The 20,293-nt window shown below is 60.1% G+C and overlaps 1 protein-coding gene across 4 annotated transcripts in view; it reads left to right on the top strand.

Annotated features, from left to right (window-relative positions):
- Positions 1 to 20,293, top strand: part of KIRREL1 (kirre like nephrin family adhesion molecule 1) — an 89,836-nt gene that overhangs the window by 58,913 nt on the left and 10,630 nt on the right. For all 4 annotated transcript variants that reach the window (XM_027612582.2, XM_027612584.2, XM_027612583.2 and 1 more), the window contains exons 2-5: positions 11,462 to 11,611; positions 13,116 to 13,265; positions 17,488 to 17,645; positions 19,366 to 19,516. In XM_027612582.2, the coding sequence (XP_027468383.1) occupies positions 11,462 to 11,611; positions 13,116 to 13,265; positions 17,488 to 17,645; positions 19,366 to 19,516 (609 nt within the window). The remainder of the gene's footprint in view (positions 1 to 11,461; positions 11,612 to 13,115; positions 13,266 to 17,487; positions 17,646 to 19,365; positions 19,517 to 20,293) is intronic.

The following is a 20,293-nucleotide window of genomic DNA, read 5'->3' on the forward strand; positions in this document are numbered from 1 at the left end:
TTTCTTTCTGTCCCTGAATTCCAGCCACTTCCGACTGCTCACTGGTCTATTTCCCCGTCTTGGCTCAGGCTGTTCCCTTTGTCTGGAATGCCCTCCCCCAGCTCCCTGGCTGTTGAAACCCTCTTATCGTCAGGGCTCAATGCACTTCTAGTCAGTAAGTGTATATTTATTGAATATCCGCTGTGTGCCAAGCAAGGCCTCCAATGTCCAACCTGTATGAGTGGAGGAGGCCAGAGCTCACAAAGGCTGACGCGGTGTGGGTCTCGTCCCACAGGGAGACCAGGGTGCAAGTCAGACATGTGAACCACGCAGTGTTTTCAGTGCTCTAAGGTACTTCCCTGCCTGTCTGTCCTCCATCATCATGCTGTGCTGCCCAGATGGTCGGATACGTCTCCTAGACTGTAAGCTGGGTGGCAGGACCAGCCCAGAGCCCAGGACGGGGCTTGCTATGCAGTAGGTGCTAATGACACGTTTATGGAATGAGTGGGTAAATATTGAATTGAATTGCGTTGACTTTGGGCTTAGTTGCTTTATCCATTAATTGTTAATTCAGATACTCAAACAACAGGCATTTATTGAGCACCTACTGTGTGCAAAGCACTTTTGTACTGGTCGCTTTGGAAGGGATGTGCATGTGAGATTATATCTGTTGTCTTAGAGAGTTTACAACCTAGTCTTGTGGAAAAGGAGCCCGAATAAAATACAGTATTGCTATAGACTAAAGCTACGGGTCTAAATCAACACGATTATATGTTCAGCCCCCATCGCTGACTTGTTGAGTTTCATGATTAATTGCCCTGGGACAGAAGTTTTTCTTATATCTTTGACTTCCGTCCTAGACCGTTTTTTTGACCTGTTCTTTCTCTGTCCCTGTACTTTGTGCAGAATTTCTTCCTTTAAACTTTGGTACGCCAAACCATTTCCGTCCACCTTGATCGAACTGTTATGAATTGATTATTTGATAGGTATGCTTCTAAGTAAGAGGAGAATGTATGAGGTGTGTGAATGGAATCCTAAAGCACCAGAACTGAAAGAGACCTTAAATACCACCCAGAGTCCTCTGGAATACTGCTGACAGGCAATCATCCACCCTTATCTGAACACCTCGAGACAGGGGGAGCACATGGCCATGTGCTAGCGGAAAGTTCTTCTACGGTCACTAATGTCGGGTGTGGGGGCTCGTAATGAAGGCCCGGGAGGGGGTTCCGGGGAGGCACCTGTGTCTGCCAAGTCAGTCTTTCTCAGAGACACTGGTGGGGAGCGGGGGCCAGCGTGGAGGCACCCATCCACGCCCCGTGCCTTCCGCCTGGCTCCTCGAGTCAGACAGTCCATCTGGAGGTGCTAGAGAAATCTGTGAGGTCATCTGTGATGAAGAGTTCCCGGCTGTGGAAGGAGATAAAGTCTAACTCCTGGAAATGCTGGGCTCTTTCTTTCTTTTTAATTTTGAGGGGAGGGGGGCATGAGGGGTGCAGGGATACGATAAAGCTCGTTCAACTTAGACATGGACAGGTGTCCTGAGGAGCCCCTCCCTGGTGAGAGAAGAGCGAGTGTCCTTCTGGCTCTCGGTGTCCGGGTGAGGGAGGGAATGCCCCCCCTTACTCCTGCCCGCCCCTCCCCAATCTTCTGGATTTCTGAGTCGATGCTATATATTCTGGACACCATTCCTGAAAGTGCCAGGAGCCTCTCGGAGAGGGTCTGGGGAGCAGCCTGCATTTCTTCCTGGGCTTCGAGCCTGCTGAGGGGTCTCGGGGGTCCCATTCTGGCTGCTCTCAGACTGTGCTCGGAAGGAGCCACGTTCATGGGAGGGTAACAGAACGTTTCAGCCAGCAGAGGAGTAGAGCTTCTGCTTGTCCGGGGGGCGGGGGAGGCCCTGTGCCTGCGTGCCGGAGGGCCCCGGGGCAGGGAATGGGGCTGGACCCCAGCACCGGCAGGGTGGTGGGAGGTGAGGGCTGGCAAACCCATGCCCTCTGGCAGGCACCCCGAGGACGCCTGTGGAGGGAGCCGGGTGCTTCAGTCCCTCGGGCCATCTGCTCTGTGGGGAGAGACCAGGCCTGGAGTCACCTCATTCTCTCCTCCTCCCCCTCCTTGGCTAACCCTTTCAGAACCCCCTTCCCTTTCTCAAGGATTTTACTCCTTTCCGTTGACCTAAATGCTCAAGGCCTTCCGATGAGGCCGGACGGTGGCCTCAGACCCCGCCCCTCACCGCCGGCCCCGGCCTCTGTCCTCTCCCGGATGTCCCATGATTCCTCCCGCCCCTCGCCCCCCGGCTTTACCCATCTTCCCGGCCTCTTTCTGTAACTGGCCTCTCGCTGCCCCATTCCCTCCCTTCGCTTAGTGAGGGAGGCTTTCCAAGTAAGGACTGGTCGCCCCTCCTTTGCTCGGCCGCGATGCAGGACAAGCAGGGTCTGGGCGGCCTGCAGACGGGGCCTGGGTAGCTGGGGGGCTGGCTCAGAAGCCACAGAGGGGGACTTAGACACAGGTCCACCCCGAATACCTGTCTCCTTTTCTGACCCTCAGTCTCTTCAGATAAAGGCGTTGGATGGTGATCACGGCCCCTGTCCCGCTCTGACCTTTGGACTCTCTTTCTGATGTCATTTTCTTGTTTCCCTTTCCGGTCTTGTTCCCTTCGCTCATGCCACGGTGACACCTCAGCTCCTTCCTTCCCGACCCTTGAAACGTCCCTTCCTCCCCCTTCCTGCCTCCGACTTCCTCTTCATCTGCCTTGCTCTCTGCTTTCTGTCCTGTCTGCCGTCACTGTCCGTGTCTCCGCTCCTTTTCCTCCCGCTCCGTGGGCCTGGGGACTGCTCGGGGGCAGCAGGTGCAGGACCGGGGGCTGGGGGGGCAGGGGCCGAGGGGCCGCTTCCTTGGCTGCCTTCCCCCCAGTTCCTGGTGCCTGGCTCCGTCTCCTCGGCCTCTGGCTCTGTGGCCGCCCCGGCCCCCGATGTCCTTCTGCTCGCCTCCCTGGGCGTGTCCTCTTACCCTGTCTCCTACCGGAGACGAGTCCTTGCCAGCCACCTGCCTCCTCGCCCGCACTGCCCTTCCCTTGCCCACTGAAGCCAGATTGAAATCCGGTTTTTCAGCAGAACGTCCATCCTCCCTGCCGCCCCCCCTTCCCACTCCTGCTGTCATACCTGCTCCAGCCGACCCCACTTGGGCTGTCCGTGCCCTTGTCCTTCCCATAAAACATTCTCAGGGACCCCTGCCGGGGCACATTTGCATAGAGTTGTCAGATCAGGTCTGGCCCGGGTGTCACCGGGCTGGCAGGACAGAGGGGCTGGAGGTCCAAATGGGAGCAGGGGAGGGGCTGTGTTTCCAGCTGCACCTGCCAGTCTTTGTTAGTTCAGGAGCTCAAAGTCTTGTGAGTGGGCCTGGGCTGGCAGGTCACTTCAGAGACCAGGACTGCCTGCCCGCCCCCCGTCCTCCCTTTTCCCGTGAACCTGGTGGAGGGGAGGTAAGGAACGCCGATGGGGAATGCAGTGCAGGGGAAGCAAAGAATGTCCTTCCTTCCCTCTGCTGGGTCACCATCTGGGTCTTCTGAGCCGCTGTCCTCGTGTCACAAACCCACAGACCTCCCTTGACACCTGCTGGGAGGAAGTGCCAGGGTGGCGCAGGTGCACCGCCCGCCCCCCCCCCCCCCCGCCCCACAGTCCAAGAGGGACGGGCACAGGGCTGAGTCCTTGGAAGGTCATTGAGGTCTGGCTGAGGCCCCAGGAGAGCCGGCGAGGCCGTAGATTCTTAGAACATCAGAGCCAAAAGGCCCTTAGGGGCCAAGTATTCGGCTCCATCGCTTTATAGTTTAAGGAAGCTGAGACCCAGAGAAGTCAAGTGACCTCCCCAAAGTCACACAGCCAGATGGGGGCAGAGGCAGGACCACATAAGCCCACATCTCCTGACCTCTGGCCCAGAGCGCGGCTGTCCCTCCCCGGCAAGTGGTGCTGGGCCCATTCCCCTGCCTCTTTCAGATTCCTGTCCCTGCTTTTCCGTGACCAATCCAGTGGCCCAGACCAATAGACTCATGCTCCCTGTCCCTGTGAGTACCAGCCGGGCCCCGGGGCCAGCCTCCACAGCCAGCCTTTGTGGTCTGCTCAAATGCAAGGAAACCAGGCCAGATTGTGGCCACTTGTAAAATCCCATCTGGTCCCTGGAAAGATTCCCCCTTTGGCTGTCCCTACCATACCCTAGCCTTGGAGATGGGCATCAGGCTGGCTTGGCCAGGCAGGTCGGGGGGAGGGAGGAGAGACCAGTTCTATTGCCTGTGGCTTGGCGTCCAGGTGGGAAGGTGGGGAAGCTTGGTGGGTAGGTTGAGTCAGGACACTGAGGCCCCTGCTGCCCAGGGTGACTTTTTCACTTCAGGCCGTGAAATGAATCCTGGCCGGCAGCAGGGTTGGGTGGTGATAGGCGGAATGTTTGCAAACTTATCTGGGGCTTCAGCTGATCTCCGTATCACCTGGTGTCTACTCACACCTGAGGTTACCTGCTGGGAGCTTCCTGACCCCTGGTTCTTCACCTGTCAGAGCTTCCCGAAAGCCACACCACATTTCGACATTGTCTGATTCTGGGCTGGACTCTGTATGCGCCAGGTCAGCAGAGCCCCAGCCCCCATGCCTGTCAGCCCCAGCGGGGAGCTTCTGGTCCCAGGGTCCCGAGCCCTCATCTGTCCGCCTCTGTGTGTCCCCACACACGGCCCCGCCTTCTGTCCTTCCTTCTCCACCGTGCCCTTGTGCTGCCCGCCCCAGCCAGCACCCCTCCTGCCCTCCCCCCTCCCTCCCTCCCTTCTCCTGCCTTCTCTCCTCTTCTATCAAAAGTGCAAATCTCCCTTTCGCCTCTCCTTTCCCGTCTGCTGGGCCAGCCTGGAGAAGCGCAATCCTCTTTTCTTGGTGAGATGAGAGAAGCCAACGGGAGGGGCCCTCCCTGGCTGTTGTATTTTTCATAGAGCAGGAAGGGAATGGCTGGGCTGGGGGAGAAAGTCGGGGGGGGGGGCGGGGGGAGGGCGAATATGTGAGAGCAGGGAGGGGGGCAGCGTGGTAGGAGGAGGGGTGGAGTGTGGAGAGATTTAGTTCCATCTGAAAGCTGTCGGTGCAAATCAAAGGCTTTCCTTTGAACCAGCAGCAATCTGGAGTGCAGAGCGTGGGGACCGCTCCGCCCAGGGGGCTCATTACTGCGCGTTTGATAAATCCGGGGAGACAGGGCCTGGCCTCCACCAACCCCTCTCCTGCAGCCTGGCTTCCTTGGCTTCCTCGTGTGCTTGGCCCCCGTCCCTCTCTGGTTCCTGGCTGGCCTGGCGGGCAGGGCTCTGGGAACATGACCCATCAGGGCACAAGTGCCAGGACACGGGTGCAGAATGCAGTTGTGCGAGAGCAGGTGTGCATGCGTGTGTGCACCAGGGGATGTGTGTGCTTACATGTTATGGCATGTGCGTGCCCACAAGACGTACGTAGGGTGTATCTGAGAATCTGTGAGCATCTCCAGCCTCCAGGATAGAGCTGGAGGTCACTTCTAGCTCTGAATCAGAAATGGGACTCGACCTCTGTCCTCACCAGGCCCAGTAGGAACGGGAGATGACCCTGGGCAGTAGGCCTCTCCTGGCCTAACTCTGGGGAGCAGAGCTGGAAGGCAGTGTCCCCTGGGAGATGTGGGCTGAGGAGGGGAGGAGGAGAGGGTCTCCGAGGGGAGGGGGCAGCACTGAGGGGAGGTGCCGAGGTACCAGGGGGCCGGTTTGCACAATGGCAGGTCTGGGCCAGGAGGTCCCAGTGGTGGTGAGAGGGGGGAAGACAGCAGTAGCCCGGCTGGTGCCGTGGCATTCTGGGAGCCAGGTGTCCTGGCCCCTTGCTTTGCTTACTGGCCCCGCTACTCACCAGCTATGTGGCTGGAGGGAGGTGGCTTTTCTCTGAGCCTCAGATCCTTACTGGGGAGAATAATGGCCCTGCCTCATTGGGCTGTCGTGTGCAGGAAGGGAGCTAGCCTCGGGGAGGTGCTTGGCCCGGTGACTGGCACTTCGTAGGCAGGGGCTGTTTGTTATAACTCCTGATGGTGGACATTGGCGGCTGTAACGCTTGGGGTTTGGCAAATCACTGAAACCTCTCTGGGCGCCGTTGACGTCATTCCAGCCTTGGGAACCACTGTCCCTCCATGTAAGGATATCCAGGTCAAGCTTCTCCTGCGGTTGGTGGCAGGGAAGGCGGAATGGCCTCGGGGTACTGGCCAGCCCCAGATCGAGGAGACTGCCCTCCCCAGAGGCCAACAGGATGAAGTTGGAAGTCGGAGGTATCCAGTGGGGACCAGAAGTAGGGGGTGGGAGCTGTGAGTCCGGTGCCTCCAGGGAATGCTTCTTAGATGCTCCTGGGGCGTGGCACGGTGCCAAGAACAGGGGCCCTGCTGCCGAGACGCCCCGAGTCCGTCCCCATCTCTGCCACTAAATAATGTCTGTATCTTAAGCACCTGGAGCCTCATTTCCCGTTTGTATAAAATGGACATAATAACCGCCCTGTGCAGTGGATTATGATGCTGGGAGTGATGTCTGTAACGCATCTGCCTGGTGCCTGGCAAGTAGCTGGCATCTTATAATTGGGAGTTATCATTATTAAGGGCCGCTGCTTGGATTGAAGGGACAAGAAAGGTAAATCAAAGCGTCTCTGTTCTCCAGGGGCTCCCAGGAGAGTGGGAGAGACAGAAACGCACACATGAGTAACTTTTAATCCAAGGCAGGCTGGGAGAAGTGCTCTAACCAGAAGCCCAAACAATGTGGGAAGAATGGGGGAGGGAGCTCTGACAAGTCTAGCCCAGGAGCTTTGAGTTGGGTTGGGGGGGCAGGGAGGGAGGGGCGCGGGGAAGAGGGTGGGAATGGGGGTTTCTGCCGCTCCAACCCCTCCTCCAATTGTGCGAGAGAAGCACAGAGCGCCCCCCCAGGACCCTCCTCACTTCTCCCCAGGGTCCCTCCGTGTTCCCCTTGCCCTCTTAACACTGTCCTCTTGAAATAAGGGCACGTGAACACAGAGATCATGTATCATGTATTTTCTGCTGTTCACCTGCCCCCAAACCCTGGCTGAGCCTCCCGGGAGTCTCCTGTCCCGTGGCCCCCTGGAAGTGGGGGGCGCCAGGAGTCTGGGACCCCGGCCTCACTGCATGAGTCTAAAGGGGAGACGGGCACCAGACATGGGGGTCCTGGCCGCATGGCCACGCTGGCTGCCCGCCCCCGCCCTCCACCTCTCCCCCTCCATCTTCAGGACCTTGGCCTTCCTTCTCCTCTGCCTTGGCCTGTGGCACTCAGGGTCTTTGCATCAGCGGGCGCTGCCTGCTGTCTTTCCCTCTGGATGCCCATCCTGGACCTGCCTCTCCTGGGCTCCTTCTCACCAAGACCCGCCTTGCCTGGTGCTTCTCCTCCAGTCTCCTCCGTGTCCCTGGCTCTCCCCGGCCTCCGCGGGGGTGTCTGGCTCTGTGCCCCGCCCCCCGACAGCCTCCCCTCAGGGGCTGTGTGGCCCTGTGCCTGTGGCCGCGTGTCCTTCCCCGCCTGTCTTCATGATGGTTGCTAAGGCTTCCCCCTGCACCTGAGACTGCATCGGAGGACAGGGAGGCCACGGATCAAAGCCTGCAGGAATTCATTTCAGAGCCCACCCGCAGATTCGCGCTGGCCCCAGGCTGGAGCTGCCGGGCAGGGCGGGCGAGGCTGGACTGCGGTCGGGGTCTGTCTGAGGTCAGGCTCACCCGAGTCCCCTCCCGCCGCCATGAGCCATGCCCCCGCATTTCTGTTCCACGCTGGCTTTATTTCCTGCGCGCGGGGCGTGGGCCCAGGCGGGACTGCAGTCCGCCCCCGCCCCGCCCCGGCTGCAGCGCGGCCTGGGCTCCGCTCAGCCACAGCTGGTGGAGGCCTGGGCCCCCAGGGCCTCGAAGGCATATGTGTGTGTGTCCTTGGTGCCTTTGTGACGCGCGGGGGCATCCCCAGTACCTCCTTCTTTGTCGTAGCGCCACCAGGGCGCATCTGCCCTTGCTGTGGGGCCTTGTCCGGTGTCTGTCCCTCACTGCTCACTTTCTAGGCTTCCCCTCAGCAATCCCGTCATTGCACCAGAACCTTGGGTCCTGCCTTCTTACCCCTCCCAGCTCTACTCCACACTCCCTCCTCCAGGGAGCCTCTCAGGACTGACTCCGCCCTGCCCAGCGCTGTTCTTGTGTCTCTGCAGGGAGAACCTAGCCTGTCCCTCCACGACCCTGCCCTGTCTGTGCGTCCGCTGGAACCTGGGAGCCTGACCGGGGCAGGCGTGCTCTGCCCTCTGCCTCCTTTCCTTGGCTGGGGGACGGTGGGGGTGGGGTCGCACGTCAGGATCTCTCACTGCTTCAGAACACCTGCCGTGGGCCCGGCAGCCAGGCCCCACACTGGGTGAGGGGCCAGAGCTCTGAGGGACACAGCCTGGACTCTAGTCTCCTGGGCTCGGGGCAGGGACGGGCAGTGCCGCGGGGGCCATACGAGAGTAAAAGGGGCTCTCAGGGCTCATGGGAAGTCCAGGAAGACTTCCCAGAGGAAGTAACTCTTCGAATCCCAAGGGAGTGGGGGCAACAGTGTCTCCCCACTGCCCCCCCACCCCCGGAACTGGTTGTGCAAGGCCCTGGAAGGGGGGACAGAAGCCTGGGCCGTGCAGAGGGGAGTGAGGCCTGTCTCAGGCACCGTCTTGACTGCAGGGGCTGTGGCGGGGGGGGGGGGGGAAGACTTGCTTGTGATTTTTGCGGGGTCAGGATCTAGGGGCCTTCCCATCGAGTACGATTCCTGAGACCTCTTCATTTTCCCTCCTCTCTGGACTCTTCAGTCATTGCTTCCATCCCCCCCCCCCCCCCCCCCGTCTCCCGACTAAACTCCCAAATCCCCACGTCATCTTGATGGCTCCTGCCTTCTCTGTCATGTCCTTGCTCGGGTTTCCAGGGGCGCCTCTAACTATCTAGCTGCTCGGGACAAATAAGGGCCGTAGCTGCCAGTTAGTGGACACAGGCAAGGGTTTGTACCAGGCCTGTCACACCCCTCATCCCATTAACCTCCGGGGAACCCGGGAGGTGGGCCTTATCACACCCCGGAGTACCAATGAGGAAGTGAGACTCCGGAGGGACTTGGCCAAGGTCACGGTTAGGAAGTGGCAGAGGCGTTATGCAAACCTATGTCTGCTTCGTACACCTGTGCTCCTAAAAGGGCCCCTGTGGTCCTTGTGCGGACCTGTCATGTACGGTCAAGCCGGGCTGGGGAAGCCACAGTGCTCCTCCCTCCTGCCCGCTCCCCATCTCTGACTCTGACCACAAGGGCTCCCCCCATCCTCTGCCCGCTCGCTCCCCGTGGACAAAGAGCAGCTTCTTAGTGTTTGCTGGAGGCTTCGCCGGGAGAACAGGGTGTCCGGGTCCCATTTCCACGCTCGGGAAAGCCGTGAATACAAGTCCCATCTCTGGGCCGGGGTAACGGGCCGCCCCACTCCCAAGCCCTTGACTTGGGCTCCGGGGCTGTGGGAAGGACAAACGTGCTGTGTGGGGAGCTTGCAGCAGGGAGCTGCCCTGGAGAATGCGCAAGGATATGAATAAATTTGAATAATAATGAGGGCAATGCCTGAATTAATAATGCTGGCTGCTCACCTGACCCACCCCTCCCCCAGGATCTCGGCACCTGCCGCTGGAGTCCTGCGAAATGTGGGTGAACCTCATCCTTGGCTTCTCTGGGAGCCACAGACGGCGGTCAAGTCAGCAGAGTTGGGAGCAGCCCAACAGCTGCCCGGTCGCTAACTTCCTGGATTTGTACAGTTAACCGAGAGGGAAGAGGCTGCCTCAGGCATCAAATCATACGCTGGCCGTCATTCCCAGCCCTGCCCCCTCTCTCTCGGTCCCCTTTGTGTGCAGCAGATAACGTGGACGTCAGATGTCCGGGGAGACTCAGAGGGAGGAGATCGCATGGCCCTTGGCTTTAGAGGAGAAGCTCCTCTTCTGGTAGAACGGACAAGGCGAACACCTCCACCCACCCGCTGTGTTCTACCCCACGATAAAAACATGAGCATAAACTCTTAGAGTCTGGGACAGGGAATGCACGCATAGAGCTGTGACTGGGAGATGGGACAAGCTGTGTCTGTCCGAGGAGCTAAAGGATCAATCCAGGAGGGCTTCCTGGAAGAAGGGAATGTGGGGCTAGTTTGGGAAGAAGGGGAGACCTGGAGCGGGAGGAGGAGACAGAAGGGAGGGGACAAGACCTGGGGCCTGTCGCTGGTGGCTTGGAGGTCTCAGAAGGGGGGGTCAAGTTCCCTCTGCTTACACACTGGAGCGATGGAGCATCAGAGACATTGTGGAAAGGGTTGGATTTGGAGGTTGTGGTCTCTGCAGATACGTGGGAGCCGGAGAGGGAAAGAAGAGGGAGGACTCCCCCGAGCTGTGGGCAAAGCTGAATTCGGGCACAGCGGTGTGACAGATTGGGGACAAAGCTAGGAAGCCCCAGACCTCTCCCTTTGCCACCTCCCCCCTTCCCACAGCCTGCCCCACCCGCGGGACCAGTGCTGGCTCGTCCGGGGTGGGGGCCGGGGGTTGGGGCAGCCACAGTCCAATTCCCTGCTCCATTTAGGCTCCACAATTAAAGGCAATTACTCTGCAGCTTCTCTCATCAAACGCTCCCGGCCGGGCTGCCAGCCGGGCTGCCATGTGTGGCTCCGCAGCCGGAGGGAGGGACGAGCAAAGTCACACGCACGCCTGGCTCCCACCGCGCGGGCGGCGGGGCGCGGGTTGGTGTGTCTGTGTGTGCGCACGCGTGCCCTGGAGCTCCGGGGCAAGGGGCAGACGCGCGGGACGTGGCGGGTGTGCCAAGAAGTGGGCTCTGAGGTTTGCTGGTGGCACTCGGAGCCCCGGGAAGCCGGGGTTCACCCTTATGAGGCGCCTGCCCGGGGAATCTGCCCTGTGTGCCCACTGGGCACATCGTGGGGGCTGTCCCTGCATGGCGGCCCACGTGTGCTGCCTCGTGCTACTCGCGTGACACGTGCGGGCAGGGGTGCAGTGGCGTATTCATGGCCCGGGATTGCGGTGGTGGTGCACGACCAGCAGCTTTGGTCATGGATGCAGCACCTGGGAACCGGGGTGGGGGTGAGGCGGAACAGGACCGGGTCCTGGAGGGCTGAGGCTCAGGCTCTGAATCCGCACTCTGCCCTTCACTCACGCTCACCCCCCTGGGCCTTGGTGTCCTGTCCGTGGCACGAGAGGGTGGCATGAGCCCCATCTCAAGCCTTTATATAACACTGCGCCACTCTCTCTGATTGCTGAGCGCCTCCACTCCCGAAACCCGTTCCCCTGGGCCAGGGGGGAGGAAGAAATCCAGGGCGGGCACGTGGCGTCTTGGTGGGAAGGGGCTGGGCTGAAGTGGGGCAGGGACGGGAGGGCGGGGTGGGGGCCTGGGAGGGTGGCCCCTTGGTGGGGCCCCTTCCCTCCCACACGCCCTTACCCAGTGCCGGCTTGGCTTTGCCAGGGACCCAGACCCGCTTCAGCCAGGAGCCGGCCGACCAGACTGTGGTGGCAGGACAGCGGGCCGTGCTCCCCTGCGTGCTGCTCAACTACTCGGGCATCGTGCAATGGACCAAGGATGGGCTGGCGCTGGGCATGGGCCAGGGCCTCAAAGGTGAGTGGGCTGCCCGCCGGCCTGGCATCCAGACTGTCCTGCCTTTATGCACCGCCTCCCGGCCTGTGGCCTTTACCTCGCTCCTCACCGCACTCCCTCTCCGTGCTCCAGCCTCCCCTCTCCCATTTGAATGTGGGCAGCCTCGCCCTCTGCTCCTGAGCTCCAGACTCCCTGCTGCCCCAGCCCAGGCCATGTCTGTTCCGGGGCCAAAAACCCCTTGTAACATCAGCCTGGGCACTTAACGCACGTGTTCATCCAAGAAGCCTGTATCAGGTGCTGTGCAGCCCACGCTGAAGCTACCTAGCGATTCAGTGAAACAGGACGAACAAACGATCTCCTATATTCCAGAACAAGTAAAGGTACTTTTGGGAAGGCCTCCTGGCTGTGGCTGAGGGGGAAGGCCCCCGGGTTCTGGTGCTGTCTCTGCCACCTGTGAGCGGGGCGACTTAGGAAAGCCGCTGCCCCTCTCTGGGTCTCCGTTTACCACCGTGTAGGAGAACTATGGTCGTCACGGGCCTGTGCACGGCGTTCGTGAGTTTTGAGCCAAATGAGAGACGGTGTTTTGTGAAAAGCCACGGCTGGCCTGAAAGCAGTGTAATGCCGAAAGCCCGGGAGGGGCTGTATATTTTTATTCTTTCTGTTGTCCGGGGCTTAAAATTATTTGCTGTGGGTTCTGTATATTAGTACAGATAGGGGAAATTTGTCTGTGTAGAGGAAAGAGATGGGCTAGTGGATCTATTGATGATAGAAAGAAAGAGAAACTGGGAGAGAGAGATCAATAGATATGGAGTGAGAAGGATCGATAACCCCTGGACAGAGGGAGATAATGGGAGGGAGCCAGTGGGGAGCCCGGGAGAGGGGGACCGGGGAGGGGGTGTGAGCCTGCAGGGGAGGGCAGGGGAGGCTGAGCCAGAGGGGCCAGAGGCTCAGAGGCCCACCTGCCACAGCCGTGGCTTCTCCAGGGACTGTGTGGGTCAGGGGCTCCTTCGGGGGCAGGACCTGCCTCATCCGTCCCCCGCATCACGAGTACCGGCGAGGCCTTGGCCTTCCTTGGCTCCCCCCGGGCCCCAGGGAACCCCGTCTGTTCTGCGATGCCCTGTATTTCCAGCGCCCTCATGCCCTCCCCCTCTCCTTTTCTCTTGGCTTTTTTCCTCTTCCTTTCCTATTATTACGAGAGACGTTTGTCTGCAAACAGCTCCAGAGATTTCTGCTCCTCTCCCCCTTCCGTCTCCCTGTTGCTCCTGCTCCAGGGCCCCCAGCCTCACTGTAGGAGGTTGTGACATCGGGGGGCGGGGGGTCACACCTGGGACTGTGGACGGACTCCCAGGCCAGGGTGGAGGGGGAGGAGAGGTGGCCTGGGCGGGATGCAGGCCCCGCCATGGGGCACGGGGATGAGACCTGGGGAGAGAGAGAACCCTGGCGGGCAGGGCGGTCTGGGCCGGTTCCCAGGCCGGTTCCCAGGCTGGGGCGGGGCTCACCTCGCTCGCCCTTTGTGTCCCTGCAGCCTGGCCGCGGTACCGGGTCGTGGGCTCTGCGGATGCCGGGCAGTACAACCTGGAGATCACGGACGCCGAGCTGTCTGATGACGCCTCCTACGAGTGCCAGGCCACGGAGGCCGCCCTGCGCTCGCGGCGGGCCAAGCTCACCGTGCTCAGTAATGCCCCAGCCCCTGCTCTAACTCTTTCCCTCCAGTCCCCTTGGCTCCTCACTTCTTCCTGGCCTCATGCCTGTCCCCAATACCCCCCAAATCCTTCTCTAAACTTCTTCTGAAGCCAAGTCCAATAGAAGAGGGTGAAGCGGGCACGTGGACCCCCCCTGGTGGGACCACGGAGGCATGAGGCCTGGCATCCTCTGCGCCCAGCTGGGTTGGGCTCTACCTGCAGGACATGAGGCTCCCCCAGGGCAGAGGAGTTGGGGTGCTGGAGATGCATCCACCCCCTGGCCCAGGCTCGTCAGTGAGGGAGCTTCTCCCGTCCTCCCCCTCGGCTGCCCCAGCCCTAGCAGCTGCCCTGGGGGCTCCTTTCCCTCCTCACGCAGCCCCCACTGCCCTTCACCACTCCTTCCCTCCCTGGGCACTGAGGTTGCCCTGGAGGCCCTTCTGGGAGCCAAGGAGCAAGACCGGAAGGAACAAGACCCAAGGACTGAGAACTGGGGTGGTGGGCTGTGTCCTGATGGCGCCGAGCGGATGTCCCTCTGTGAGAACACCGGGGCCGTTTGTGGGATGAGTCCCGCTCTCTCTTTTCCATCCCTTTGCCTGAAATCTGTGACCTGGGAAAGCCCCTGGAAGGGATGGGGGGAGAGGAGCGGAGACCGTGAGCTTGGACACAGGAAGGTTTTACCTGGGGGGAGGGTGGGAGTGAGAAGGTGACAGGAAGTCATCCTTGTGTCAGGGAAAGGCTGGACTGGGAGCTGGGAGTCAGGAGCCCTGGGCCATTTTGGCACTGTGACCCTGAAGAGGTCACGACCCCTGGGTATCAGTTTGCTCATCCATAAGTTGGTATCAGCCTCTCCTCAGCCACTTTGCCGCTCCTGCCCAGGGAGCTGTGAACCGCGGGAGCTTGGGCAGTGAGGTGTCAGGGCGTCAAGGCCCTGCAGGGCTAGGACTCTAGCCTGGCAGGGGGCTTGCTCTTCCTGCCTGGTGAGCAAGGCACGGGACTGAGGTTAGGGAGAGAGAGTCAGGTGGCCACCAGGGATGGGCATGGGGCGCCATGACCGCACCTCCCGTCCCTCTTGGGGCGTGTGTGAGCCCGCGCCAGCCCGGGCCATCTAAGGGAGTCACGAGATTCTGGGGAGTCCGTCTGTCTTCTTTCCCCTCACTAACTGCCTCGGTTGTGGGTCCTGGAGGTACTGCTTCTGACCTGGAGGACTCCCATCCTAACAAGGAGCCCCTGGTGCTCCCTCCCCTCTCCTGCCCCAGACCTCCAGAGACAGAGAAATAAAGATGAAAAAAAAAAAAAAAAAGCCAGCTAAACCCCTAGGTATTGCAGGAATGGGGCTTCTAATGGCATCCAGTGGCTTGGTTCATTCAAGGAAGGCTTCCTGGAAGAGGAGAATATCAACGGGGACCCTAGATGGAGGAGTACCTTGTTTAAAAGCTTGAAAGCCACTGAGGGAGAGCCCATAGTGGGTGGTTCATTTGGAGAGCGCAGTCCGTGTGCAGTGTGTGGGCCTTCCCAGCCTATCTGGGGGACTTGGGGGGCATGAGGGGCAGGGACAGGCCCCAAGAAGAAGAGGTGAGAGGTTCGTGCTTGCTCATCTCTCTCTCGGACCCCCTGCCACCTGCAGCCGCATGTAGGCTAAGAAGACAGGCTATGTCTCGCACGCTCCCTGCTTACCCAGTTACGTACTCCTTTGCTCACGGCGCTGGAGCCTGGAGATTGGGCAGGGCAGAGTCGAGAGTGGGTTGTGTCCGTGCCCGGTAGACCCCTCATCTGCAGCCATAGCCCTTGGTGGTCTCCCCGCCCCCACCCCAGGCCAGGCTTCCTCACGCAGCAGCCTTTCCTTCTCCCTGCAGCGGACTGAGTGGCGGCCTTCCACTCAACTACAGATGCAGATGCAGACGAGGCGTCCACTTGCAGGCCTACAGCCCCCCCGCAAGCGCCGGGGGGAGGGGCATGGCTCCAGGGCCGGTGGGCCTGGTCCCCCCTAGCCCTGCTGCTTAACTCACTCTCCCAACTCTGAGCACATTTCTTAATCTCTCTGAGCCTCAGGGACCTTGTCTGCCAATTGGGGTCCATGGTATTTACCATGAAAGGGTTAATGAAGTACCCTTTGTGGTGAGCTTCAAATGCGCGTGGTACTTGGGCCCTTTGGTCAGCATTCCATGAACGGCAGAAACACTGGATCACATCACAGCTTAGCGGCTGCATGTCTGGGATCTCATTTTGACTTCACAGCATCACCTCTGGGGAAGAGCTGTCAATGTTATTTTTAAAATTTTACAAACAAGGAAACTGAGGCCACAGACACATGTGCATATTGAGATACAGATTTGTCACAAATCATAAAAATTTGTTCATAAACAAGCATCCATATGGACACGCACCCTCTGATAGCGGAGCAGACACTTCAATGGCCTTATTCTCCTTTGCCCCAGAAACAGAGAGAAAGATGGGTTAGCGACAGAGGCGACAGATGGACGATCTTGCCCGAACGAGGGGAAAGGGCCAGCGTTCTAGGGAAGGAGAGCCGATGGGAGGAGGAGAAGACTTCCCTCTGACCCAGGACACGGTGTCCCCCGCAGATGGGCAGGACTTCTGCCCATCCAGGATGTCCTTCCTGGGTGAGACAGCAGGTGTGACCTCGGAGGGGCCCAAACAGACCAGGAGACCCTGAGCACCGTCTGACAGGGGGACCAGGTAGAGCAGCAAGCAAAGCGGAGTTGCTGGGGACTCGGTGGCTAACCTGTTGGCCAGGAGCTGGGGGCGCTGCTGGCTCTCGTCCGAGCAGCTGAGCGAACACAGCCCGGGTGTCACATGGGCCTGCACGCTGTAGTCCATGCCCAGCACCCCCGCTGACCTTCGCGAGGGCCCCCTGGTGAGGCCCAACTACGTCCCCGTTGAAGAAACAGACTGACCTGCGGGCCTCACCCAAGATCACACAACAGGTAAACAGACGTGCTGGGGTTTAAGATCCGCGCAGCCTGCTTGGAAACTACCCGTCTGCGTGCACGAGTCGAGCGGAACACAGACGGGCTGCAGGTGGTTCCCTTCCAGTGGAAATGGCAGCTCAGGACCGGCATTTCCCACACTCCGGGGCAGCCCGGCGCGCCGCGAGGCTCCGTGGGCCTCCCATGTCTGCTCTCAGGGTTGTCTCACAGAGCCCCCTCTGGGTCTTCCCAGAGGCAAACAGAGCCCTTTCTCATTGCTGGCCTGATGACAACGGGGTGCACCAGAACGATGACAATCAATCCTGCCTCTGTCTCTTCAATCCCCCGTTCGTTCAGTCAGTCAGTGTCCCCGAGGACCTGCTTGCTGTCAACCCGGCTCGGCTAGACCTCGGGCTTTCAGAGAAAGAAGCAGCCTTACCTTCAAGGAACTGTAACCTGATCGCCTGAGCTTTTAGGAGCCGTGAGGATAGGACAGGGAGAGACCTCCTATTTCTTGGCATCAGGAATCTGACCCATTCAGCCCCTCAAGAGGGCAGCGGGCGCCTACGGTGACCATCTCTGGGCCCTGGAGACAGTAGAAATCCAGGGAGCCAGGGACAGCGGCCTTGGCTGGGAAGGGGGCCCGGGCCGTCATCCCAAGGGACCCCAACACAGGGTCGGTTAGGAGCTCAGAGCACCTGTGTGAGAGCCCCTGCTGGGCTGGCTGGCGGCGGGGGGGGGGGGGCCTGGGCGGCAGGCTGAGAAGGCTTGCGGCACTTCGTAGCCCTCAGAGGTGTCTGAGCGGGGTGGTGGCACGGTCTTGGCTGCGCTGGAGAAAATGACCAACCTGCCCGCGGTGATGGATGTGTCGGCCAGGGGCACTGGAGGCAGGGAGTCCGTTTGGGAGGCGGCTGTAGTGGCCCGGCTCCCCGGGCTGGCCCAGGGCACAGGGCACACAAGACGGAATAGATGAGGACGCTCCTCCCGAGCCAGGCCCCCGGGGTGTGAGCGGCACCCCAGTCCTGGAGACCCCCGCTCTTCGCCGTTTGCGGCCACGCCCCTCACCCGCCAGCCGGGCTGGGAAAGAACCAGGTGGGGGACGGGGGGCTGTGCTGGTGGCCTGGGGTGAAGCTCCCCCAGGAGCAACAGCTACAGTGATTGCAAGTTAAGGTGGCCACAGCCCTCCACGGGGCAGCCGTGCTGCGGGAGGGACGCCGCCAGGGGCAGGGGCTGTGGTCGCCGGGGCGGAGCTGGCCGCACCCTGACTGAGGCTCTGCTCGCCCTGCAGTCCCCCCAGAGGACACCAGGATCGACGGCGGCCCTGTGATTCTGCTGCAAGCGGGCACCCCCCACAACCTCACGTGCCGAGCTTTCAACGCCAAGCCGGCCGCCACCATCATCTGGTTCCGGGATGGGACGCAGCAGGAGGGCGCTGTGGCCAGCACGGTGAGACCCTGCTGCCCCCCCCCAGACCCCTCGGCCCCATCCCAGGTCGCCTCTCATTCCCACATGGGCCTGACCCAGACTCGGGGGACAGAGATGTGATAGGAGAGCTTGTAGGTCGTCTGGTCCAAGGCTCTCATCCATCGTGTAGCTGGGAAGTCTGGGATCCAGGGAAGAGGAGGGAGCTCCCAGGTTCACAGTGCATTCAGTGGCTAGCAGGGACTAAGAATAATGCTAATACCAGCTACATTAAGCACCTACTGTGTGCCAGGCACTGTGCATGCTAAGCTCCTAATGGACAGTCCCTCTTAATTGTCAAGCGAGTTTGATAAGTCAGGCGTTCCTTCCAACTCAAGAAAGAGGGACACTGACGGTCAGAAAGGTTGATGCCTTGCACAAGGTCACACGGCTGGTGTGCAGCAGAGCTGGGGTTTGCACCTGGCTCGGGCTGTGCTCCGTTGAGCACCTCAGGCTTCGTCCTTCAGCCTCTGCTTGGCTCAGTGAAGATGCTGAGGAGGCAGAGCTCCTGTGTAGGTTGTATAGACGAGGAAGCTGTGACAGAGTAGTCGTCCGGTGGCGGAGCTGGATTAGCATCCCCATCCCCGGTGTGGGCGAACAGACAGGAGTACCCAGCCCTTCGCTAGGTGCCAGGGGAGACCTGCTCCCCTGTGTGCCTCGGAGAGCAGTGCCAGGCAGAACCTGATTAGCTCTGCCTTTGACAGGCTGTGTGACCTTGCACAGGTCCCTGCTCTCTGGCCTTAGTTTCCCCATTTGACCCAGCACAGTTTGGCCTCAGTGGTGCTTAACCTTTTACCACCAAGACATCTGTAATTTTTCTCCTGTAGGACTACACATTTTGAAATGTTTTGGCAACCAAACGAGCTGATTTGTTAATGGCCATTTGTCGTCCACGTTGCTGCTCGCGTTTTCTAACGATAGCAGATCGTGGCCAAGCAGCGGGGGGAGCCGGCGGCCCTGCACGGCTCTGGCCCTGCTCCTGCCCAGCAGAGGGGTGCTGCTGTCAGAGGGCAGGGCCGCCCTCGGACAAGCAGTGTGGCTTCCCTCGCACAGCTAAAATATGGCAAACAGCTCACGGGTTCCTGCGACCACATTCAGGGGCCTCAGGTTGGCCGCCAATGAGACAGCCTGTGAGCCCTTCCTGCCCCCCAGGGGCTTACGGTCTGGCAGGAGAGCCCATGCGCTCACGCGCAGGGCCCACGGGGCGAGGCAGCGTGTGCCCAGAGCAGAGTGGGACAGACGGACCAGGAGGGTCACAATGGCAGTGCAGAAGAGGGGACTGGGGCTGCACTCACAGAATCCCAGGAAGGAGGCTCAGAACCACGGGGAACGGTAGCACACGCATTGTAGGCTCCGGTGGAAACTGTGGACACGGGTCTGTCTGTGGGATGCACGGCCCTCGTGTGTCGTGTTCATTAGCGGAAACTGTGGGGTCTGGGAGGAGGGTGGATGGGAACTTGCTGAATTTTCTGTTCAGTTTTTCTGTACACTTAAAACTTCTCTAAAAAATAAAGTCTATTAATTAGAAACCAAACCAAAGCAGACCTCGGGGAGGAGCCTGGGGCTGGAGGTGGGGTGGGGAGGGCTGCCCTTCGGGTTAAATTTCACATGCCCCTCCGGCGCAAGCCTGTCTCTGGGCCCGGTCATCCTGATCGCAGCGCAGGGGGCTTCTAGCTTGACCCCGTCCCCACTTGTCCCACCCCAGGAACTGCTGAAGGATGGGAAGAGGGAGACCACCATCAGCCAGTTGCTCATTAACCCCACAGACCTGGACATTGGGCGTGTCTTCACCTGCCGCAGCGTGAACGAGGCCACCCCGACTGGCAAGGAGACTTCCATCGAGCTCGACGTGCACCGTGAGCAGGGGGCCCTGCAGCGGAGCTGGGCGGAGGGGTGGGCTGAGGAAGGGAGGGTGGGGCGCCCTCAGAGACGCCCCGAATGCAGATCCCCCGGGGCCCCAGGGCAGATGCTCTTGGATCCCCTGGTTGGAGTACCCAGGGGCCGCAGACCCCGAGGGCTGGGAGAGGCACCAGCTGCGAGTCAGGCAACTCCAGCGTCTAATTCAGCCTGTAACTTTGGCTGTGACTTAATCTCTCTGAGCCTCAGTTCCCAATTCTGTACAGTGGAAGAAAATAAAATACAGGCCCACAATCTCTTCTCTGAAATTCCAAACTGAAACTGATTTGCTGGCAAAACGTGAACTAAGGTTCCCCACGGTCTCTTACTTAACCCATATGTCACTGTGAGCTGTTGCCCAGACCCTGCTGGGGGGCTTACATAGTAAATGGTCTGTGCACACCAGCACCTTTCTAAAATTTAAAAACTCCAAATTCTGAAATACATCTAATCCCATGGGGCTCAGAGGAGGGACTTGGGACCTGTTTCCGTCTGTTGGGGCTGTGGGAGCACCTAAACAAGAGAGAGCATCCGAGCAGCCAGCATGGAGCCTGCTACTCAGGGGATGCTCAGTACAGCCCCTCTGCCCAGAAAAGGGGGGGGGGGGCTGGGCAGGGGCTGGAGATGCCCCACCCCCATCCCTTTCAGTGAGCCACGCGAGGCCACGCTGACGCCTCGTGGCCACAGTGCACCATTACATCCTCTAATTGTCTCTCCTGCGGCAGCCTGGATCCCAG

The sequence above is a fragment of the Zalophus californianus genome, chromosome 10 (genome assembly GCF_009762305.2).
Source record: "Zalophus californianus isolate mZalCal1 chromosome 10, mZalCal1.pri.v2, whole genome shotgun sequence".
Classification (NCBI taxonomy): domain Eukaryota; kingdom Metazoa; phylum Chordata; class Mammalia; order Carnivora; family Otariidae; genus Zalophus; species Zalophus californianus.